This window comes from Eptesicus fuscus, chromosome 19 (genome assembly GCF_027574615.1).
Source record: "Eptesicus fuscus isolate TK198812 chromosome 19, DD_ASM_mEF_20220401, whole genome shotgun sequence".
Lineage (NCBI taxonomy): Eukaryota > Metazoa > Chordata > Mammalia > Chiroptera > Vespertilionidae > Eptesicus > Eptesicus fuscus.
Window position 1 is genome coordinate 50606450 of NC_072491.1, and position 17972 is coordinate 50624421.

At 50.8% G+C, this 17972-nt stretch overlaps 1 protein-coding gene across 3 annotated transcripts; it reads left to right on the plus strand.

Moving 5' to 3' along the window:
* The first annotated feature begins 876 nt into the window (after nt 1–876).
* Nucleotides 877–16722, plus strand: IMPA1 (inositol monophosphatase 1). 3 transcript variants are annotated; one of them, XM_054708503.1, is made up of 10 exons: nt 877–943; nt 4422–4551; nt 4929–5043; nt 5375–5508; nt 7032–7136; nt 8984–9029; nt 11249–11357; nt 12336–12444; nt 14410–14561; nt 15333–16722. In XM_054708503.1, the coding sequence occupies exons 3-10, from the start codon at nt 4981–4983 to the stop codon at nt 15446–15448; spliced, it is 834 nt and encodes a 277-aa protein (XP_054564478.1). In that variant the 5' UTR covers nt 877–943; nt 4422–4551; nt 4929–4980; the 3' UTR covers nt 15449–16722. The 3 variants fall into 3 exon arrangements, with proteins under 3 accessions (XP_054564478.1, XP_054564477.1, XP_054564479.1); XM_054708502.1 differs by lacking the exon at nt 4422–4551; XM_054708504.1 differs by lacking the exons at nt 4422–4551; nt 4929–5043.
* The last annotated feature ends 1250 nt before the right edge of the window (nt 16723–17972 follow it).

Below are 17972 nucleotides of genomic sequence, written 5' to 3' on the forward strand. Positions count from 1 at the left end.
AAAACGGGGGTGGGGGGAGAGGAGGGGAGGGGAGAGGAACCCCTGGGATTGGATAAAAAGTAAAATGATAGACAAATACTTAGGTGGGTGCAGGAACAATTAACACGATAATGAAGAAATTTGTGGTCTCAGTCCTGGCCCCCAGGCACATTAGGTTGTGCCCCAAGGGATCCAGAGAAAGGGAAGTTACAAGTTACCCAGACATTTCAAGGGTATGTTATCATAGATGCAAAAAGACAGATGGGCTCAGTTAAGGTAAAGGTTGACCTCGTCAGTGAAGATACCCGCCTAGGACGGAACTGCCCACCATCACTGCTTTTAGTTACAGTTTAATTTCAGACCATCCTTGTGGTGACTTTAGGTCTCTGAGTTTGCCAGGCCGCCATGCAGGCCTCCCCTGGGCTGTCAGGTCAGCATGTGGCCAAGTGAATGATTGAGGACAGGGGCGGTTGGTTGTGGCCATCACTTACCAGTCTTCCTATCTATTATGTATTTGTAATTTGTATGGTGTATATAATTTACATGGTCTACATATAATTTACATGGTGTATAAATAATTCATATGATACATATTTATTTATATTTACTCCCTAGTATAGCTTTAACAAAAGTTGCAAGATACCTGCCATGTGTGTTTTGTCAAGGGCAGTCTGGAATAAGAGGAAGGAATAAAAAAGAGAAATGGGAAAAGGGGCAGGAATGGAAGTGGGGAGCGCAGCATAAGAGGAAAGGAGTTTTTTAAAAGTTACAGAAGAAATGCAGGCAGGACGCTCTAATTCAGAAGGAGAGACGAGAGAGGAGCCAGGCAGGGGTGGCAGTCTGAGGCCCGCCCGGAAACGGCGGGCGGGCGGGGCGGGGACTTCCGGCCCGGGACCTTCCCTTTGCCCCCGGAAGAACCTAGCGGTCCCGCTGGCGGCCAGCGAGCCGGTGCCCTGCCGCCGAGGTGAGACCTGCGCCCCTGCGCCCCTGCGCCCCCAGCGGGTCCTGCGGGTCCCCGGGCGGGGCTCCGGGCGGGCGGCGGGGCTGGGGGTCGGCGTTGCCGGGCGGGGCCGGGCGGGCGGCGCCGGGAGGGGCGGGCGGGGCGGCGGGGCCTGCGGGGTGCGGACCGTGAATCGGGTGTGGCCCGGTCCCCCAAGAAATGGGCGCAGAGAGGTTGGGGAGGTGAGGCACGCACACACGTGGCGGGAATGTAAGGAGGGTGTTCAGACGCGGGCCTCAGTTTCCCTCCTGTGGTGGCTGACATTTCTCCCTGCAGACCGCACCCCTCTGAGCTCAGGATCCGGTCCAGCTGCCTAGTGGGCGTGTCCGTCCGGCTTCCGGAAGGGCCCTGGTTCTCCACTAATCCAACTCTTGCTCTCCCACCTCCGGCCCGAATTGCACTCCTTCCAGTTGCTCCCTGTTGCGGTCGATGGCACCATCCTCCGTTCAGTTGCCACGTGGGAAATCTGGGCATCCTCAGCTCCTCCTGTCCCTCCTGGACCCAGTCCAGTCTGTTACTCGGTGCCCCCAGCCTCACCTCCCAAAGCGAGTGCCTCCTGCACCTCAGCCCCACCCCACCCCAAAGGTGTCAGCCAGCCATCAGGGTTGAAAATCTAAATCTGAAACTGATCTGCCCACTCTCCACGTGCCCTCCACCCTCCTGCCCTGTTGCCCCCCCTGTCCCCAGGATTCGTGGGGGTACTCACATCAGTCACCTCCCAGGCCTGCACAGACCCCTGCTCTCCCGCCTCTTCCCTCCCTTTCCCTGGGTGGAGCTGCCACCTGAGGCCGTTTACAGCCCCTCTCCCTGGGCAGTCGTGCTTGTTAATGCCTGTTCGCTGGGCACGTCCTCAGGGGAGCTGGGCAGAGCTCCCTGTCACCTGCTTCTCATTGCTCTTATCCTTGTCTCATCCATGACGGTGCATGTAGCCCGACTGTTTTGATCAATGTCTGAGTCCCCACTAGGGAGTCCGTGGGGACCGCCATGCAGGGCACAGCATACAGTATTCAGCAAGTAGTTTGGGGTGGTAAACAAACCATGACTTCCGGGGGTCCTTTCTTTTTTTTTTTTTTAATTTCTTTATTGATTAAGGTATCACATATTTGTCCTCGTCCCCCCATTCCCATCCCACACCCCTCCCCACACATGCCCCCACCCCCCTGTTGTCCTTAACCGCCGGTTAGGCTCATATGCCTGCACACAAGTCCTTTGGTTGATCTCCCCCTTTACCCCCACCCTCCCCTACCCTCCCCCCAAGGCCCGACAGTCTGATCCATGCCTCCTTGTCTCTGGGTCTGTTCTTGTTCATCAGTCTATGTTGTTCATTATTTCCCCTAGATGAGTGAGATCATGTGCTATTAGAAATACACTTATAAGAACCGAAAATGAGACAAGCAATAATGGTTATGGTGACAGGCAAATGAATCAGTCTGTAGTGAGTTTCTTTCTGGGCCAACAGTTCTTTTGAGACCCAATTTCCATGTCCAACAGTTCCTTATGTGTACATGTCAGCACTGACATTTCAGTTCTGGATGGTGGACAAATGGTGGTAATGCAGGTCCGACTCTGGTTTGGTCCTGGGCAACCTGCAGTGATGCACAGCTGCTAACTGCTAGTATGGGAAGGCCACATCAGCGTCTTCCGTCTCTGGACTGCTTCTCTTCTGTCTTCATGGCTGGAGTAGTCCTGTCGATTCCTCTCTTGCTGGAATCCACATGGTCTCGGAGTTGTTTTCTGAAAATATACAAACATATTCTCGACCAAAAGTTAATAAAGGAATATTTTCTATAAATTTGACTGGGGATCCTTTTTCAATTTTTGCCCAAATGATTTTCCTCTGGCTTGTTTTGTCACCTTGTGTGTTTTTCATGGGTGTCTTACTTTTAGCCTTACAATTAATTTTCTAAAGTATTAATTTTCTAGATGTAATTTACTTACAGGATATTTTTCCTTACATGATATTCCTCTACTATCCCCTCCTTTTTTGATTTAAATGTTAGGAGGCTTTTGAAAATTTTATAATGTAGTCTTGATGGCTTTTAAATTTTAATTTTTTGCACTATAATATTACTGTTTTAGGTTCATTATATGGTGCACAATTTTATCATGAGATGAAGTACCAATAAAAATTTTAGTTAACACTTTAGGAACACCTTTTTGTCCAGTACAATTAATTTTTCTAGAATATTCGCTTGTTTCAACTAGCCAATTTAAACTTGCCTGAAAACTTGACTACTATTTTACTGTCAAATTTATTACTCTAACAATAATCTTGTTTTACCCTGTAAATATTGGTGGAAGGGATTATTTGCCTTCTTGAGTAGGTCCTGAGCATTCCTGGTGGTAGGCTGGATTTAGATATGGTAAACCCACTTCCCCACACCATGGGTACAAGACAACTCAAACAATTCTTGTTGGAGTGAGAGGGCAGCTGCTGTCGGCCAAGTCTCTGTCAGTCGCCTGGGTCCTGATCTGAGCTGGGCATGGGAAGCACGAAGCAGCCATGGGGGCAGGAGACCTCCCTCAGAAGGGGCTAGGATTCAGGCCCCTGCAATGTTGGCGGGGTGAGGGTCTGTGCCCCACCTCTGTTGATCCCCAAATTCTCTCCTGATGGCCCCTCTGCGACTGTGCCTGTCTTAGTTTGTTCCTTCCTTGAGGAATCTTACCCGTCTCTGGCTAACCAGCCATCCCCCATAACCTTGAGGGTGGGGGTCCTTTCTGGGGGAGGACCCCCAGAAGAAAAGGCGGGTTTGGCGGCGGGAGGGAAGACTGACTGCATTGTCAGTGCCATTACATGGGGAGAGGGTGGCTGGAGCAGAGCCTTCCTGCTGCTCAGCCTGGAGGACAGGAATGGAGTAAATAGGAAAGGAAGAAAAAAGTTTGGAAACAGCTCTTGGAGCGCCCTAAGCAGTTACTTTAGAATTGTAAAATGTTAAGCCGCTAATCCCAGGAAGAGAAAGCAGCTAGCAGAAGCAGCTGTGTCTGCCCTTGCCCTTTCCTACCGGGAGCACTGAGACAGCCTCAGGGTGAAGCGCTGGCAGGTACTTCCGCTGTGAAGGTGACATGGTTCCGGGCGCTTTGTAAAGGATGCATTTCTGAGTCTGAGCTTGAAGGCCTCCCTGCCCAGGGCACAGACCGCAGAGATCACCCAGCCTGGGCGGGCGGCTTAGTCCTCTCTTCAGCCGGGCAGCAAACACCCAAATATGTTGTGTGTGTTTCCTCTCTGAAACTCAGGGAGAGAAGTTTCCTTTTTGCTTTATTATTATTTCCTTTTGGTCCTGGAATTTTCTCTCCGGGTCTGCCGAGGGCCTCCTCCTGGTATAAGAGATACACCTCTGTCAAAGTTGGGACTCCATTCCTCCCATCCTCCTGGCTGGGATCACTAGTGAGGTTAATCTGTCACCTGCTCGGAGTGTGTCATTTTTTTATTTGGCTTGTGAAGAGAGATTGTCCTGCCTGCTCTTGGCGTGTGGCGCTCCCCCAGCGACCCCCGTGCCAGCAGAGACGGAGACCGGTCTCTGAGCTGAGCTGCGCCACCTCCTCCCAAACGAATCAACGCCGGCCGGTGAGCGGTGTGGGAGCTCCTGGTCTGTGGCCTGGGTGCCTTCAGCTCAGAATGGTCCACGTGCAGAGTGCACACTTAGGGGAGACTTGTTCTGAACCCCTATCTTTGAAAATGTTCCTGTGTCCTTTCTTCTCCATCCTCCCAGCCAGGGTTTAAATGGGACATGATATGGGCACTTTGGGACACACTTTCGTATAGTTTTTTTGTTATGAAGAATGTTTCTGCAATAGAAGTGGAGTCATTTAGGTAAAAATGTTTTTTTACTGGATCTACCAGTGGTTCTTGGAAAAAAATGGGACTCAAGATTCAGGAGGGGAGAGAATCCTGAGTGAAAGGACGTTGCTAATTGAGATGCACTTGTAAACTAACTGTTCTGTGGTTAAGACTCAGAGATTCGGCGCGGCTCTGTCCTGATATGCGTTAGACCTGTTGGAAGATGGCTGACCCCTGGGAGGAGTGCATGGACTACGCGGTGACCCTGGCAAGGCGAGCTGGAGAGGTACGGCTGCCAGCGCGTCCCGATGCCACTGTGTCCCCGATGCCGCGGGTTAAGCACCTGCGTTGCTTTTCATTCCACTAAACACTGTGCATGGAAAGAGTACTCCAATTTTGTGTCATTAACCGTTGGATCTGTCTTAGGATGTAAGATGCTATGATTTTGTACCTAGAAGGACATAACCACTAAAGGTTTATTTTGTAAATCTTGTGATAAGAAAAATTTAAGAATATCATTTAAGACAGACTGAATGTCTTACATCATTTCTGTTTCATTTCTAGCTTGATTTAAATTTACTTACGCTTTTCTATTTGCTTACCAAACAAATTTTCAGGTGGTTCGTGAAGCTCTGAAAAATGAAGTGAACGTTATGATTAAAAGTTCTCCAGCCGACTTGGTAACTGTGACTGACCAGAAGGTTGAAAAGATGCTTCTCTCCTTCATAAAGGAGAAGTACCCATCACACAGGTATGTCTCACTGCTGCTTTCAGAGTGGACCCTGCTTGGAATCAGTACCTGAGGCAGCAGTGCCGACCTGGACAGAAGTTGACTGTAGTTCCCTGAGCCTGGAACGGAGTGCCTCCGGAGGGTGGCGGTGGGCAGCCTGGGTGGGAGGTCTGGCAGGAGCCAGGGAGGAAGGGGCACCTGGACCCCCCACAGGAGCCACGGCTGGCTGCTGAGGTACCGGTTGCCTCGCTCTTGACTCTGATTTCCCGATCGCTCACGATTACAGGTCCTGGGCAGGGCCACCAGCCAGGAGGGATAAGGGGTGTGTGGGTGCTGGGAAGCTGATGTGAGAAAGGGCTGCCACAGGCATGGTTTAGGTCAGTTTTGTTCTCTGCATCGCAGACTCTTCTGCGTGGTAGCTTTTGGGGCCTGAAAGAAACCACCAGAGTCAGGGCTCTCGCAGGCCAGCCAGAGCAAGAACTGTCACCACTTAAGTCTTAGTGCTGTCATTCTCTGCCTCTTCCCGGTCGTTGTAAAGCCCTGTACACTTCCTCTCAAAAACGCTGTGCAGCTAAGAGACAGAAGATCACGAGTGATTGTTAGGAGAGCTCATGGTTGGATAAAGGGAAATATAAAGCTGAAAGTAGGGAAGAGAGAAAGCAGTGACTCGGGCACCACTTCCGGAATCACCGGAGAGTTGTTGCACAGCGTGTTTGGGGAAGACAGGTGATTTTGGCGGGCGACTTGCCTTCTTGCTGACTTATCTAATGTTCTGTTTTACTTACCTGTTGCTGCAAAGCAAATTACCCTAAACATTAGCAGCTCCAGACAACACACTTTTATAGCAGAGTTTTCTAGGTTCAGAATATGGCAGCAGCTGAGTGCAGGGTCTCATGACACGTGGGAATCCGTGGGCCGGGCCGCAGCCACCAGGCCTGCGCTGGGCCGAAGGTCCCATTCACTTGGGTGGTTGCTGGTGACTCCCCTTCCTCCCGAGGTCTGCGGGCAGCTCCCGTCGGTTCCTCGCCACGTGGCCCCCTCAGAGCAGCTCAGCCCGGGTGGCCTGCTTCCCCGGGCGTGGCAGGGACGGGGAGTGGAGTGGGTAAGACGAACCACAGTGCGTGCCGTGAGCGGGTCCTCAGGGTGGCACGTTGGCACTTCTGCTTCATTCTGTTGCTTAGAAACGAGTCACTAAGTCCAAGTTCACCCTCGAGGCGCGAGCGTTAAGCCTGCCTCTGGAAGAGAGGAGGATGAGAGACCTGGGGCATCTTTTTAAAACCACCACGTGCCCTGCTAAGGCCTCACCTGTACCGGGGCCCCGTGCACGCCCATGCCTTCGCTCGCCCGGCGCCCGTTGCAGGTTCCAGCACCGCTTGTCAGGTGGTCTGGGAAGTGACGTTTGCCCACGCGCGTCCCGCTGGAGGAAGGGGCCCGGATGGAAGAGGGGGCTGTGTAGGCTTGTATGTCTGTGTGACTCTGTAGCTAAGGGAATGTTAAACCTGGAACTTGTGGAAATTGGTGTAAAGAGTCATTCTTGCTTTTAGTTTCATCGGCGAGGAATCCGTGGCCGCCGGGGAGAAAAGTGTCCTCACCGACAACCCCACGTGGATCATCGACCCTATTGACGGGACAACTAACTTTGTGCACAGGTACGAGCGGGGGTTTGCACTGAGGGGACCTTTCGAGTGCTCCGTTCACGAGCATTCATGCTCCAGAGAATCGTGTGATTTGTCGAGTGAGCCGTTAGGAGACTTCAGCAGGTATGGCAGCCGTGAGGAAATGGCTGGTGGGACTGTGCGACCCAGTGGCCTGCTCACTTCTTTTCCCACCGAGGGAGCAAGGGCGACCGAAGCCAGCACCGCGCTGCTTTGAGATCAGCTAGGGCGCTCTGCCCCCACTGCCGTGCTGGGGTGCCACCTTCAGCCCGGGCGAGGAAGCTTAGAAAGAGCCTGGGTTTTAGGGTCAGCACTCTTGGGCCTGAGCCGGTGTTTTTTATAGGCTTTGCGGCCTGGGCACCTTCCTTCACTTTCCTAAGCCTCAGATGCTGTTTTCTTCTTATCTGCGAAATGAACATATTATTGGTGCCTGCCTCATGGAACTGTGGGGACTCGAGTGGTATACATACGTAAGGATGCTGTACAGGGCCCGGGACACAGGGTCGGCACACAGGGCCCGGCACACAGGGCCCGGCACACAGGGTCGGCACACAGGGCCCGGCACACAGGGCCCTGACACAGGGCAGCACACAGGGCGGCACACAGGGCAGCACACAGGGCAGCACACAGGGCCCGGCACACAGGGCAGCACACAGGGCCTGGCACACAGGGCAGCACACAGGGCCCAGCACACAGGGCAGCACACAGGGCCCAGCACACAGGGCAGCACACAGGGCCCGGCACACAGGGCCCGGCACACAGGGCAGCACACAGGGCCCGGCACACAGGGCAGCACACAGAGCCCAGGGCATAGGCCCAGCACACAGGGCGTGCATGGGGGAGAGCCTGTTGGGGCTGCCGATGAGCGAACATGAGCAGCCTCGCTGGGTGGCATCAGGGAGCTGCCCTGTGGCTGGCATGCCTGTAGGGACACAGAATTGTTTACGTTGTAAACCAAGACGTAGCCTGTGTAGGTGGTGGATCGGGATGTGGAACGATGCCCCTGGATGTTGTAGCCGGGAGAAGATTATAATGCAGTGTGTATAGAACGGTCTCATTTTTGTTAAAATAAAAGCTACTACATATTTCTAAAAATGTTTATTTTTAACTAGAGGCCTGATGCACAAAATCTGTGCAAGGGGCTCGGCCCTCGCAGCCCGGCTTCATCCGGAAGGTCGTCTGGTCTAATTAGCATATTATGCTTTTCTTATTATAGATAGTTATATTGAAGCCATTTTGTCTTTTCTTTATCTTGGTTCTCTTCTGAGTCAGAAGTGACCACCCTGTCTTCAGACTGCCATGCAGCCATAGCAGCCATGTGGCTACCAGTCACCTCGCAGTGTGAGGCTCTGGATGGGGGTTCGAGGGAGACAAGTAACAGTGTATTCTGTGCAGGCCCCGCCTGTGTTCACAGGTCCAGCTGGGGGAGAAATGACCACAGAAAAGAAACTTTTCTTTTTAGCCGGGGTCAATGTAAAATCTCTTAACATTTGTTTTTATTTTTTGAGAAAATATCGTACATCATTACTATATTTGTGGTATTCGACATTCAAAAGATAGGAAATGGCGTGAGAGCGAAGGGGCCTTCCCATTTCTGTCCCTGGTTTCTCAGGCCTGTCTCTGGGGGTGTCTCCTCTCAGAGCTGCTCGCTGCCACAGAGGTGCCCTGTGTGTCTGCATCTGTGTCCCCGAGCCCCGGCCCCCATGTACACGAAAGGCTGCATACTGTACACACCGCTGTGGGGCAGAAGAATGAGACTTTATATGGAAAATGTTATAAGCAATTACATTGTGAGAAGATGTATTTATTGGTAAATTTGTATGTATGTGTTTTTTTTTAAGGTTTCCTTTTGTGGCTGTTTCCATCGGCTTTGTTGTCAATAAAGAGGTACGCTGTCTAATTATGGCTGGTAACATGCCTGCTGTCATTTCTGAGAACGAGTAACTGTCTCCATAGTACGTACAGGTTTGTCTCTATTCAGTTTACACAGCTGCATTGTTGTGACATAAGCTACAGGAGTATTAACATTATCATGGTACTTTTCCCAGGAAGAACATTCAATGTTTTTTGAGCAGCAGGAGTTTTAAGGGAGAAATACGCACACTGATTTAGTCACCACGGCATATGTGAGCGAGTCGGTGGTTACAGGGAGAGTGGGGTTCGAGCTAGCACGCTTCCGTGGGTGTCGGTGAAAGGCCAGGGCCCGGGTGGAAGAGCGGCGTGTCTGGAACCCGAACCCGCTGTGTGCAAGCCCGGCAGAGCGGAGGGTAGCTCGGGCATTGCCATGCCTCGTGGCTGCTTGGTTGATAAACAGTGAGTGCTGTTCGTCTCCTCTGTGGCCCTGTCTTCACGGGGCTTGTGATGTGTTGATCAGCATGGACAAAAGAGTTAAGAGTTGCTGGAAATGAAAACACAAGTTAGTGCGCATGGAATTAGCCACGGGGCTGTGAGCCGGGGGAAGGTGCGAAGGAGCCGAGCGAGCGAGCGAGCGTTCTCTCTCATGTGCTCACCCTGCACGGTGTGCGGTCCCGCCCTCGACTCCCAGTCAGCGCCATTAGCTGTGGGGCAGATGGGATCCTGTGGTGGATGCTGAAAACCTACCGAGGGAGTGTGAGTGGGTCCAGGCATCTGCCAGGAGGGGTTTGAGGAGATTCCTAGCGGAAGGGTCTTAAGATTTGACCGGGTGGCTTGGGCCTTGGGACATGAAGGAAAGGAACGCATTTCCATCAGAAGGAGCGGCTTGGAGAAGAGCCTAGGGGGTGGGGAGCCGGGAGGGCTGTGTGAAGCCCTGGGCGAGGCCGGGAGGTCCGGGGAGAAGCTGGTCGTGGAGGCCTGTGAGGCTGTGGCCTGTCTGCACCACAGCATGAGGCCTGGTTTTGCGGGGACGGGCGGGCAGGCAGGCGGGCGGTCAGGGGAGGTTCTAAGTGCAGTTACAGGTGTTTGCAGCCGTGTCGGGATTCTGAACTAAGATGGTGCAGTGAGAATAGCTGAGGAAATGCCCAAACCAGGAAGTGTCCTCAAGACGGAATTTGAAGGAGCTCTGGCCAGTGTCTCAGTGGTTAGAGCATCGGCCCCAGCACCGCAGGGTCTGGGGTCCATTGCTGGCCCAGGGCACGCACCAGTCGGGGCATGTATGGAAGACAACCAAGCAGTGTGTCTCTGTCACATCGATGCTTCTCTCTCTTTCTCCCTCCTCTCTTCTCCCCCTTAACCCCTCTCTCTCCCCCCCTCCTTCCCTCCCTCCCTCCCACTCTATAAAGTAAAAAACACCTCAGGATTAAAACATGTTTGGAAGGAGAATGGGGAAGGACGGAGGTGTGATCAGGTGGTGAGTGTGCGGCCTCGGTTGAGGTTCCTTGGAGAGAGGTTCTCACCTGTGATGGTGGAGTTGATGGAGCCGCAGTGCCAGTGGTAGTTGGTTAGTGGGCTGTCGGACAGTGGAGAGCTAAAAGGGACGTGGGAGAATGGAAGACGCTGATGTACACACCTTTCAAAGGTTCAGCAGAGAAGAAGGTCCAAGAGAATGACACGCCCACTGGCTAGTGAGTGAGGGGGGGACTGAGTCCTGGGCACACGCGGAGCCTCCGGATTCCCTGGCTCCGTCTCGGAGAAGGCAGGTGGCCGTGGAGTTCATGACCGTCTCTGCGGGAGTTTCAGAAGAATGCTTGGTCAGGGCAGAGGCCAAACTGCAGTGTGTTACAGGGGAAGGGGAGAGGCGGGGTGTAGACTACTCTTTGGCGGGGAAGGGAAAAGAATGAACATTTTAAAGGTTTTGTAAGGGAGGGAGAGCTAGGTGAAGAGGAACCAGAATCGATGTTCCAGAGGAGGGAGCAGCAGGAGAGGGGAGCGGCCACACTCAGGAGGAAGGATTGGCCCTGGAAAATAGGCATCTCTGTCCTCTGGGCGAGAGGGAGGGGGGCCACAGGGGGCGCTGGAGGGTTCTAAATGGCTGGGACCTCTTCCCTCCGAGAATCTAGAAGTCAGCCTTCTCGGTGTGCCGCTGTGTAGCCATTTGAGACATTCTTTGTCCGTGTGCCGGACCCTCCTGTTACTGAGGGGAGCACCACAGACACCCAGGGTGGTAAGGAAGTGCTTCCCGCCTGCAGATGGAGTTTGGAGTTGTGTACAGCTGCGTGGAGGACAAGATGTACACGGGCAGGCGGGGCCGGGGCGCCTTCTGTAACGGCCAGAAGCTGCAGGTCTCCCGGCAGGAAGGTAGGCTCCCGGGGCTGGGGCTTGGAGTGTTACCTGACTCATAAATTGTATTTATCTTCTCTGCTTTTTGCTCCCACTGGAGTTTGAACGTGGTAGTGGAAGTGGGGAAGCTGGTGGAATTGAGCAAACCACACTTCGGGACATCGCTGCGGGGCTGGGGATGGAGGTTATGGCACTTTTTTGCAGCCACTGCCTCGCGGATTCTTTGTAGACTCGCTCTGAGCTGATGGCGGTGGGACCACTTATTAGGCAGTAAATCAGGGAAACTTAACTTTAGGAATCACTAAAACTGACGCATGCACATTCGGTAAGAGCTGGGTGATTGACAGGTAAGCCTTCTCTCTGCATGACAGCTGAGAGGGTTTGAGGACCTTTCCCCATAAGCCACGCCCAGCGTTTTTCAGTTTGCACATCAGATTTTTAAGTGCACCAAGAACTTACAGATCCTTGCAAAACCATCTAAATTCAGAATCCTCCCACACTGTCGTAATTTTTCTCCTCAAACACTTAATTTGAGAGCAGACATTTATTTCATTATCTTTTTATTGAACTCTAAGACCCGAGTGTCAAGACGCTAACGTGTGAAAAATGTACATCTCAGAATTGAAGGAGTGGTCGCTTTCCTGCCAGCAACTCGTCCCCTCTTTATAATTATTCTGCCCTACACAGTGTTGAATTAAACCGTGTGGGTAAATATTTAAGGTATTTGCTCATTTCCCACTAAAGCTATTATGTAAGCAGGTAAGTTGGTTGTATTCTGGGGGGATGGTCTGAAAAGCTAGACTCTCATAGAATGACCTCTGAGGTATAACAAATGTATCTGTATTTTAAGATTTAAAGCCTTAGAAGTAAACAGATTTGACACAACGAGGAAGAGAGCTAAGAATGTCCTGTTTTGCTCTGAATCACAAGTGTTGATTTTTTTTTACCAGAATTCTTATCATTAAGTGAGTGATTTTTGAAGTCATTTCCCTTTAGATGTCACCAAGGCACTCCTGGTGACAGAGCTGGGCTCCTCCCGAACGCCGGAGACCGTGCGGACCGTCCTCGCCAACATGGAGAAGCTGCTCTGCCTCCCCATCCACGGGTAGGTAGGCTGTGCCCGCGGCCGCGGGCCACACGGCGATTTCCTCGTAGCCGTGACCTGTTCATACTGGACATGGGATCAGGACCATAATTCTAATTTTCTAATGTAACTTGAAAACCTTTTATTTGAAAATAATTTAAAACTTAACAAAATTTGCAGAAATAAGGTAAAAAGACAACAGTATATCCTTTGCCCAGTTCACCTATCAATATTTTACCCCGTTTGTTTCACCCTTTTATTATTCCCCTGAACGGTCTTAAGGTAAGTTACTTACAGCATAGCTCTTTATCCCTAATACTGCAGCTTGCTACTTCCTAGGACAGTGATGGGCAACCTTTTGAGCTTGGTGTGTCAAACTTCGCCAAAAAACTGAGCATAACTCGGGTAGTGTGTCACTTTGAGGAAAAAACATTATTTCGCAAATGTTTCATCCTCAGGAACAGCAAATGTTTCATCCTTGGCATGTGGCCGCCTCAGCGGCTGCGTGTCATCAGAAATGGCTACGCGTGTCAGTGCTGACACGCGTGTCATAGGTTCGCCATCACTGTCCTAGGAGCAGGGGTATTCTCTCCCATAGCCACAGTGCGTTGCTGACTTTATAAACTTACTTGTTCTCTAATCTGCTGTCCACGCTCGCTGTGGTCAGGGGATCTAATGACATCCATCCTTTGCAGTGTTCCGTCCTCCGCGGGGATCCAGGCTGTCCTGCCTCTTTAGCCACCTCTGCTTTGCATGTTGTTTTTGAGACATTTGATGCCAGCCTAATTTTCTTGGCATTTAAACTATTTCTTGATTTACATGGAGCCTCTGAGATTTTGTTTTCCGTTTCACTTTTGTTTTGGTCTGGTTGTTTTACAAGGACCTGTTTTGGAATTTCACATCTGGGAGAGTTTTCTCCTTTAGTATAGATTTGTGTCTTTTTTTCCCAAGCTTTCATATATATATTTTATTGATTTCAGAGAGGAAGGGAAAGGAGAGAGAGAGAGAAACATCAATGATGAGAGAGAATCATTGATTGGCTGCCTCCTGCACACCCTCTACTGGGGATCGAGCCTGCAACCTGGGCATGTGCCTTTGGCCGGAATCGAACCTGGGACCCTTCAGTCCGCAGGCTGATGCTCTATCCACTGAGCCAAACCAGCTAGGGCTCCAAGCTTTCTTGAGTTATAGTTTTAAATATTAACTCAGGTCTGCTTTTATTTTCTTCTTCAGACACCAACAGGCGAGGTCTCTGTCCTCCATTTCAGCCACTTTCTCTCTGACCCTTTTACTCGTGTTTATCCTGCTTTTCCTTGGGGCCTTGATTTGGCTTTCACTCGCAGCCGCTTCGTTAGGGCTCCCTGAATCGCAGTCTGAGCTCAGTCATCATTTCCCTGAGCTCAGTCATCTAGTTTTATTTCTTCCTGGGCTTTGTTCCCCGCTTTTTCTGCGTGTAGGTTTTGTATTTCTGATTAAACATCTATGTTTACAACTACTTCTTTGAGATGTTTCATTGAGATTGGATTGATGTCAGTTTCAGTTTTCTTCCATTTCATTGTTATTTTTTTTCGGGAAAGATTTTATCAACCAAAAAAGTCCCAACACACTTAATAGCAGCTGAGCAGGGAACAGAGTCAAATCTTTGTGATACCAAAAGTGGTCAGTCCTTCCTACCAGGTTTCGACAAATGTGGTTACACACACACCCGTGCACAGTAGTGGAATTTAGTATTTTCTTCAGCCATTTCCCCTGAAAATGTCATGGCTGTAATGTTTATCTTATTAAATTACTTTGTGAGAGTGGTCATTTCTGTGGTGCACCACAGTAATTAGGTTTTTATGTATTTTTATTTAACTTAAAATTAGGTATGTATCCTGTAGACGGGTTCAGATGGTCTCAGTCGACACTGAAAATGAACTGACGCGAAGGAAGACCTCATTTGAAAGAATTCCTTTTCCAACCTCCTTTCTAAATGCTGTCTGCTAGGATCCGAGGAGTCGGGACAGCAGCTGTCAACATGTGCCTTGTGGCCAGCGGAGCTGCGGACGCGTATTACGAAATGGGCATTCACTGCTGGGACATGGCAGGAGCGGGCATCATTGTCACTGAGGCCGGCGGGGTGCTGATGGACGTGACAGGTAGCGGATGCGGCGGGAAAGCGTCTTCCTGCCCCATCTGTTGGGCTTCGGTCTTCCAGTGTGTGCTGTGTTGATACTTGAGCTCTAAAGACAAAACAAGCCATGTGATGGTCTGCCAGTTCCAGATAGACATTGCGGGGAGAGGCGAGGATAGAGGCTAAGGGGAGTGTGGGGTTGCTCACGCCATGTGGCTGAGCCTCTCCAGACGTGAGGAGAGGAGCTCTGGAGAGGCCGGGGAAGGTCTGGCGGGTCCGCGGCCTGAGGCTTGTGCCAGCAGCTCTTTGATGGTGAGCGAGCGGCCGCTGATGACGGACCTCCGCCTCCGTCACTTCCTGCCGCGGGCGGAACGGTTCACTGCTTCAAACTGATGGGGACGTTTTTAGAAGTGGGAGAACCTGGGTTAAAATCCTCCAGTGTCTGAGAGAAGGGCAGCGGAGAAGTCAGGAAGTGGGCGGGGGTGTCCTGCCCACGGCGCCCAGGCGTTACAGAGGCAGTCAGAGCATAACAGTGGCTCAGGGAGAACAGAAAACGGTGGCACGTTCAGACCGGTATGATTGAGGACCCCCCAAACTGGTATTCAGATAAGATGCCTAGAAACTCATTTGTATCTTGCCAAAGCTTAACCATTATGGTCATGTGACAGGAGCTTTTTGAAAAGATGACTGGAAGTATTAAAAGGTTATGATGGGCGTAGTGCCTGTCACCATACGAGTTCTGTAGGAACGGTTTCGGTACGAGACGTAACTCTCTTCCTTGTTTGGTTGATTTCAGGGGGACCGTTCGATTTGATGTCGCGGAGAATCATTGCTGCGGGCAGTAAAACCTTAGCGGAGAGAATAGCCAGAGAAATCCAGGTAGTGCCCTTTCAGAGAGACGACGAAGACTGAGCCTCACCGCCTCACCCGCGGCCACGCCGGCTGCTCACCCAGATTTGCTGACACTGATGGTGTCACAAAATTTAGGACTTCATTTCAGCCCTGTAATCTGATTGGCTTACATTGTCTTGATGTCCACGTTTAAAAATTGCTACTTGTTCCATATTGTCCTAGGACTAGGTAGGCACGGATAGTGGAAATGTTTCGTTGTTGTAAAATTCCGTGTAAGAATGTACCTTTTGGCAGCTGATGAGGTGGTATCTCGTCCACCAAAGTAGTGAGCGTTCAGTTTCCGAGTCGGTATGAGCCTCTGAAATTTTGACTCGCTACTGATGTACCTAAGCATTCTTAATTACAAAGTCAACCTTTTGGAAAAGAGTTTAGATTGAAAGTAATTTTAGGTTGAAAAGCCGTGTTTTACTGATTTGTAAGGAGTGTGATGAGTCCTGCCTGGGCCGGGCTTCTGTCTTTGCAGAGAGCCTTGCTTTATGCACGGCTGGCTGCTCAGCTAGCACCTGGCAGGCACCTGGCAGGCGGTCGGCTGTCCAAAGGAAAGCATTGAAACCACGAGGCTTTTGGAGGGAGCAGCTCCTGGCTATAGCAGATACAGAAGTGAAGAGCTCACCATTGTGTGATCACGTCAGGTTTTGAAGTGAGACTTACCTAGCCACCCTTTATATTTCACATTACCATTCCTAAAACATTTCATTCCGCACGTTCCCATTGCCACCCCGCCGGGGTGGGCATTTCCGCAGTGAGTGTATCGCCGGGCCCTGCCTTGCATGTGCTGCGGCTCCCTGTGCTCAGAGGGACCCGGGTGAGCGCCGGAGACTGCACGGGGCAGATAGACGGGGTTGATGATACTGAGCTTGGTCCTTCTTAAACTCCTCGTTTCACTTCGTTTCGACCGGTTTCTATTCAGCCTTTCAGTATTCCTTAAGGTCTTTGGCTTATCACACTCAGAAAGAAAATTGCTTCAGTTCATAGATGCTTTTAAAGATTTATTTATTGTTTATTGGCATGTGAACAGACTATTAAGTTTAGTTATAGGCTTATGCGAGCCTGGTGTTGGAGGGAACGGAAGTTTTCAGGGCAGGGCTATTTCATTGTGCGCGTCTCACATTAAACTGGTACTAAGACTTGAGTGTTATCATTGTGCGTTTGTGCTGTTGGCCACGTGCAGTAAAACATCTCATACTGTATTCTTGCAATTAAATATATTTTAATTAAGACAATCATGAATAACATTTTAAATAAAATGTGTAATTGAAATTTTTATTAAGGTTTATAGTTTAAACTACCTTTTTGTTATTTCTTTTAATTTATAATACATTTTAAAAATAAGAAATAGCCTTAATATTTAGCATTTGTTGAGCACTATAGCAGGCACTGTGTAGCACTTGACACCGTGATCCTATTTAATCCCCACAATTGTCAGGAGAGCAGTTGTCCTCCTTTTTACGAGGCGCGTGGATGTTATTTAATGAGCCCGCTTTCCCTGCTCAAGGTACAAGCGGTGAAACTCACGTAGAGAGCGGGACGGCGGGAGCCCACAGTCTTCCCCCGGCCCAGCGGTCCTCACCTGGCTGCCAGGAGGACCACCTGGGCCTTTTGAACAGCATTGCTCGGTCCCCCCTGAGGGAATTGGACTTACTTGGCCGGCGCTGTGGCCTGGCCAGCTGTCCTTTGGTAAGGGGCCCGGGGACTCTGGGTGGCCAGGAGTGAGCTGCGTTCTCAGGAATGGCCTCCTCAGCGACTCGCCCTCGCCACCTCCACAGCCTCGGAGGGCTTCATGGTGCGACTGGGTGTCTTCCCACTGAAATGTGGTTGAGAGTCATCCCTTTGCTGATGGGGTGAGAGCCGGATTTGAAACTATTGTAGTGGCCTTTTTATTTCCACAAATGACCACTAGATGGCAAACTACACATAGGGAATCATACTTTAGCATTTTCATCATGGAAAACATTTTATTTTTCCTTCAAATAACCTCATTGGTTTAATAATACAGTATCAAAACCAGGGTAGTTTCCTCATAAAGTGAAATACCCTGCATTGTGGGTCAACTTATTTCCTTTCGGCAAAGCCATAGGTCCTGCCTGTCCTGTGGCCTCGACTCAGCATTGCCCAGCTTTAGCTTTCAGGGGCTCATTAACACAGACGTAAGCGAAGTGTGGGCCTTGCTATACTTGAGAACGCCTTTCCACCAGTAGAGTCCGGTGTCACTGTCAAATAACCGGCCCGCTCACAAAGCCGCTCCCACATCCTGCTCCCCTTTCCCAGGGGGCTGGCTGTAAGGCGAGGGGCGCTGGTGAGACGTGAGGGAAATAATAAAGTGTGTGAATGAGGTCATGCAAGCACTTGTGTTGATCAGTGAACGATTTTTAAAGTTTTCTATCACAAAGCAACTACTTGCCACGGCCCTTCATCAGACTCAGGCATGGCACCAGCGGAGGGCTGGCCTGGGAAGCCGTGATGTGGACGTCCGAGGGCCCTGCCCTGCCCACGGTAGGGCCCTTCTTGCTCGGCCCCAAACCTT

Coding starts and splice junctions, on each gene's coding strand:
- IMPA1 (XM_054708503.1), top strand. CDS start 4,981: ATGGCTGACCCCTGGGAGGAGTGCATGGACTACGCGGTGACCCTGGCA. Junction 5,509..7,031: donor GAGAAGTACCCATCACACAG/GTATGTCTCACT, acceptor TCTTGCTTTTAG/TTTCATCGGCGAGGAATCCG. Junction 9,030..11,248: donor GCTTTGTTGTCAATAAAGAG/GTACGCTGTCTA, acceptor TCCCGCCTGCAG/ATGGAGTTTGGAGTTGTGTA.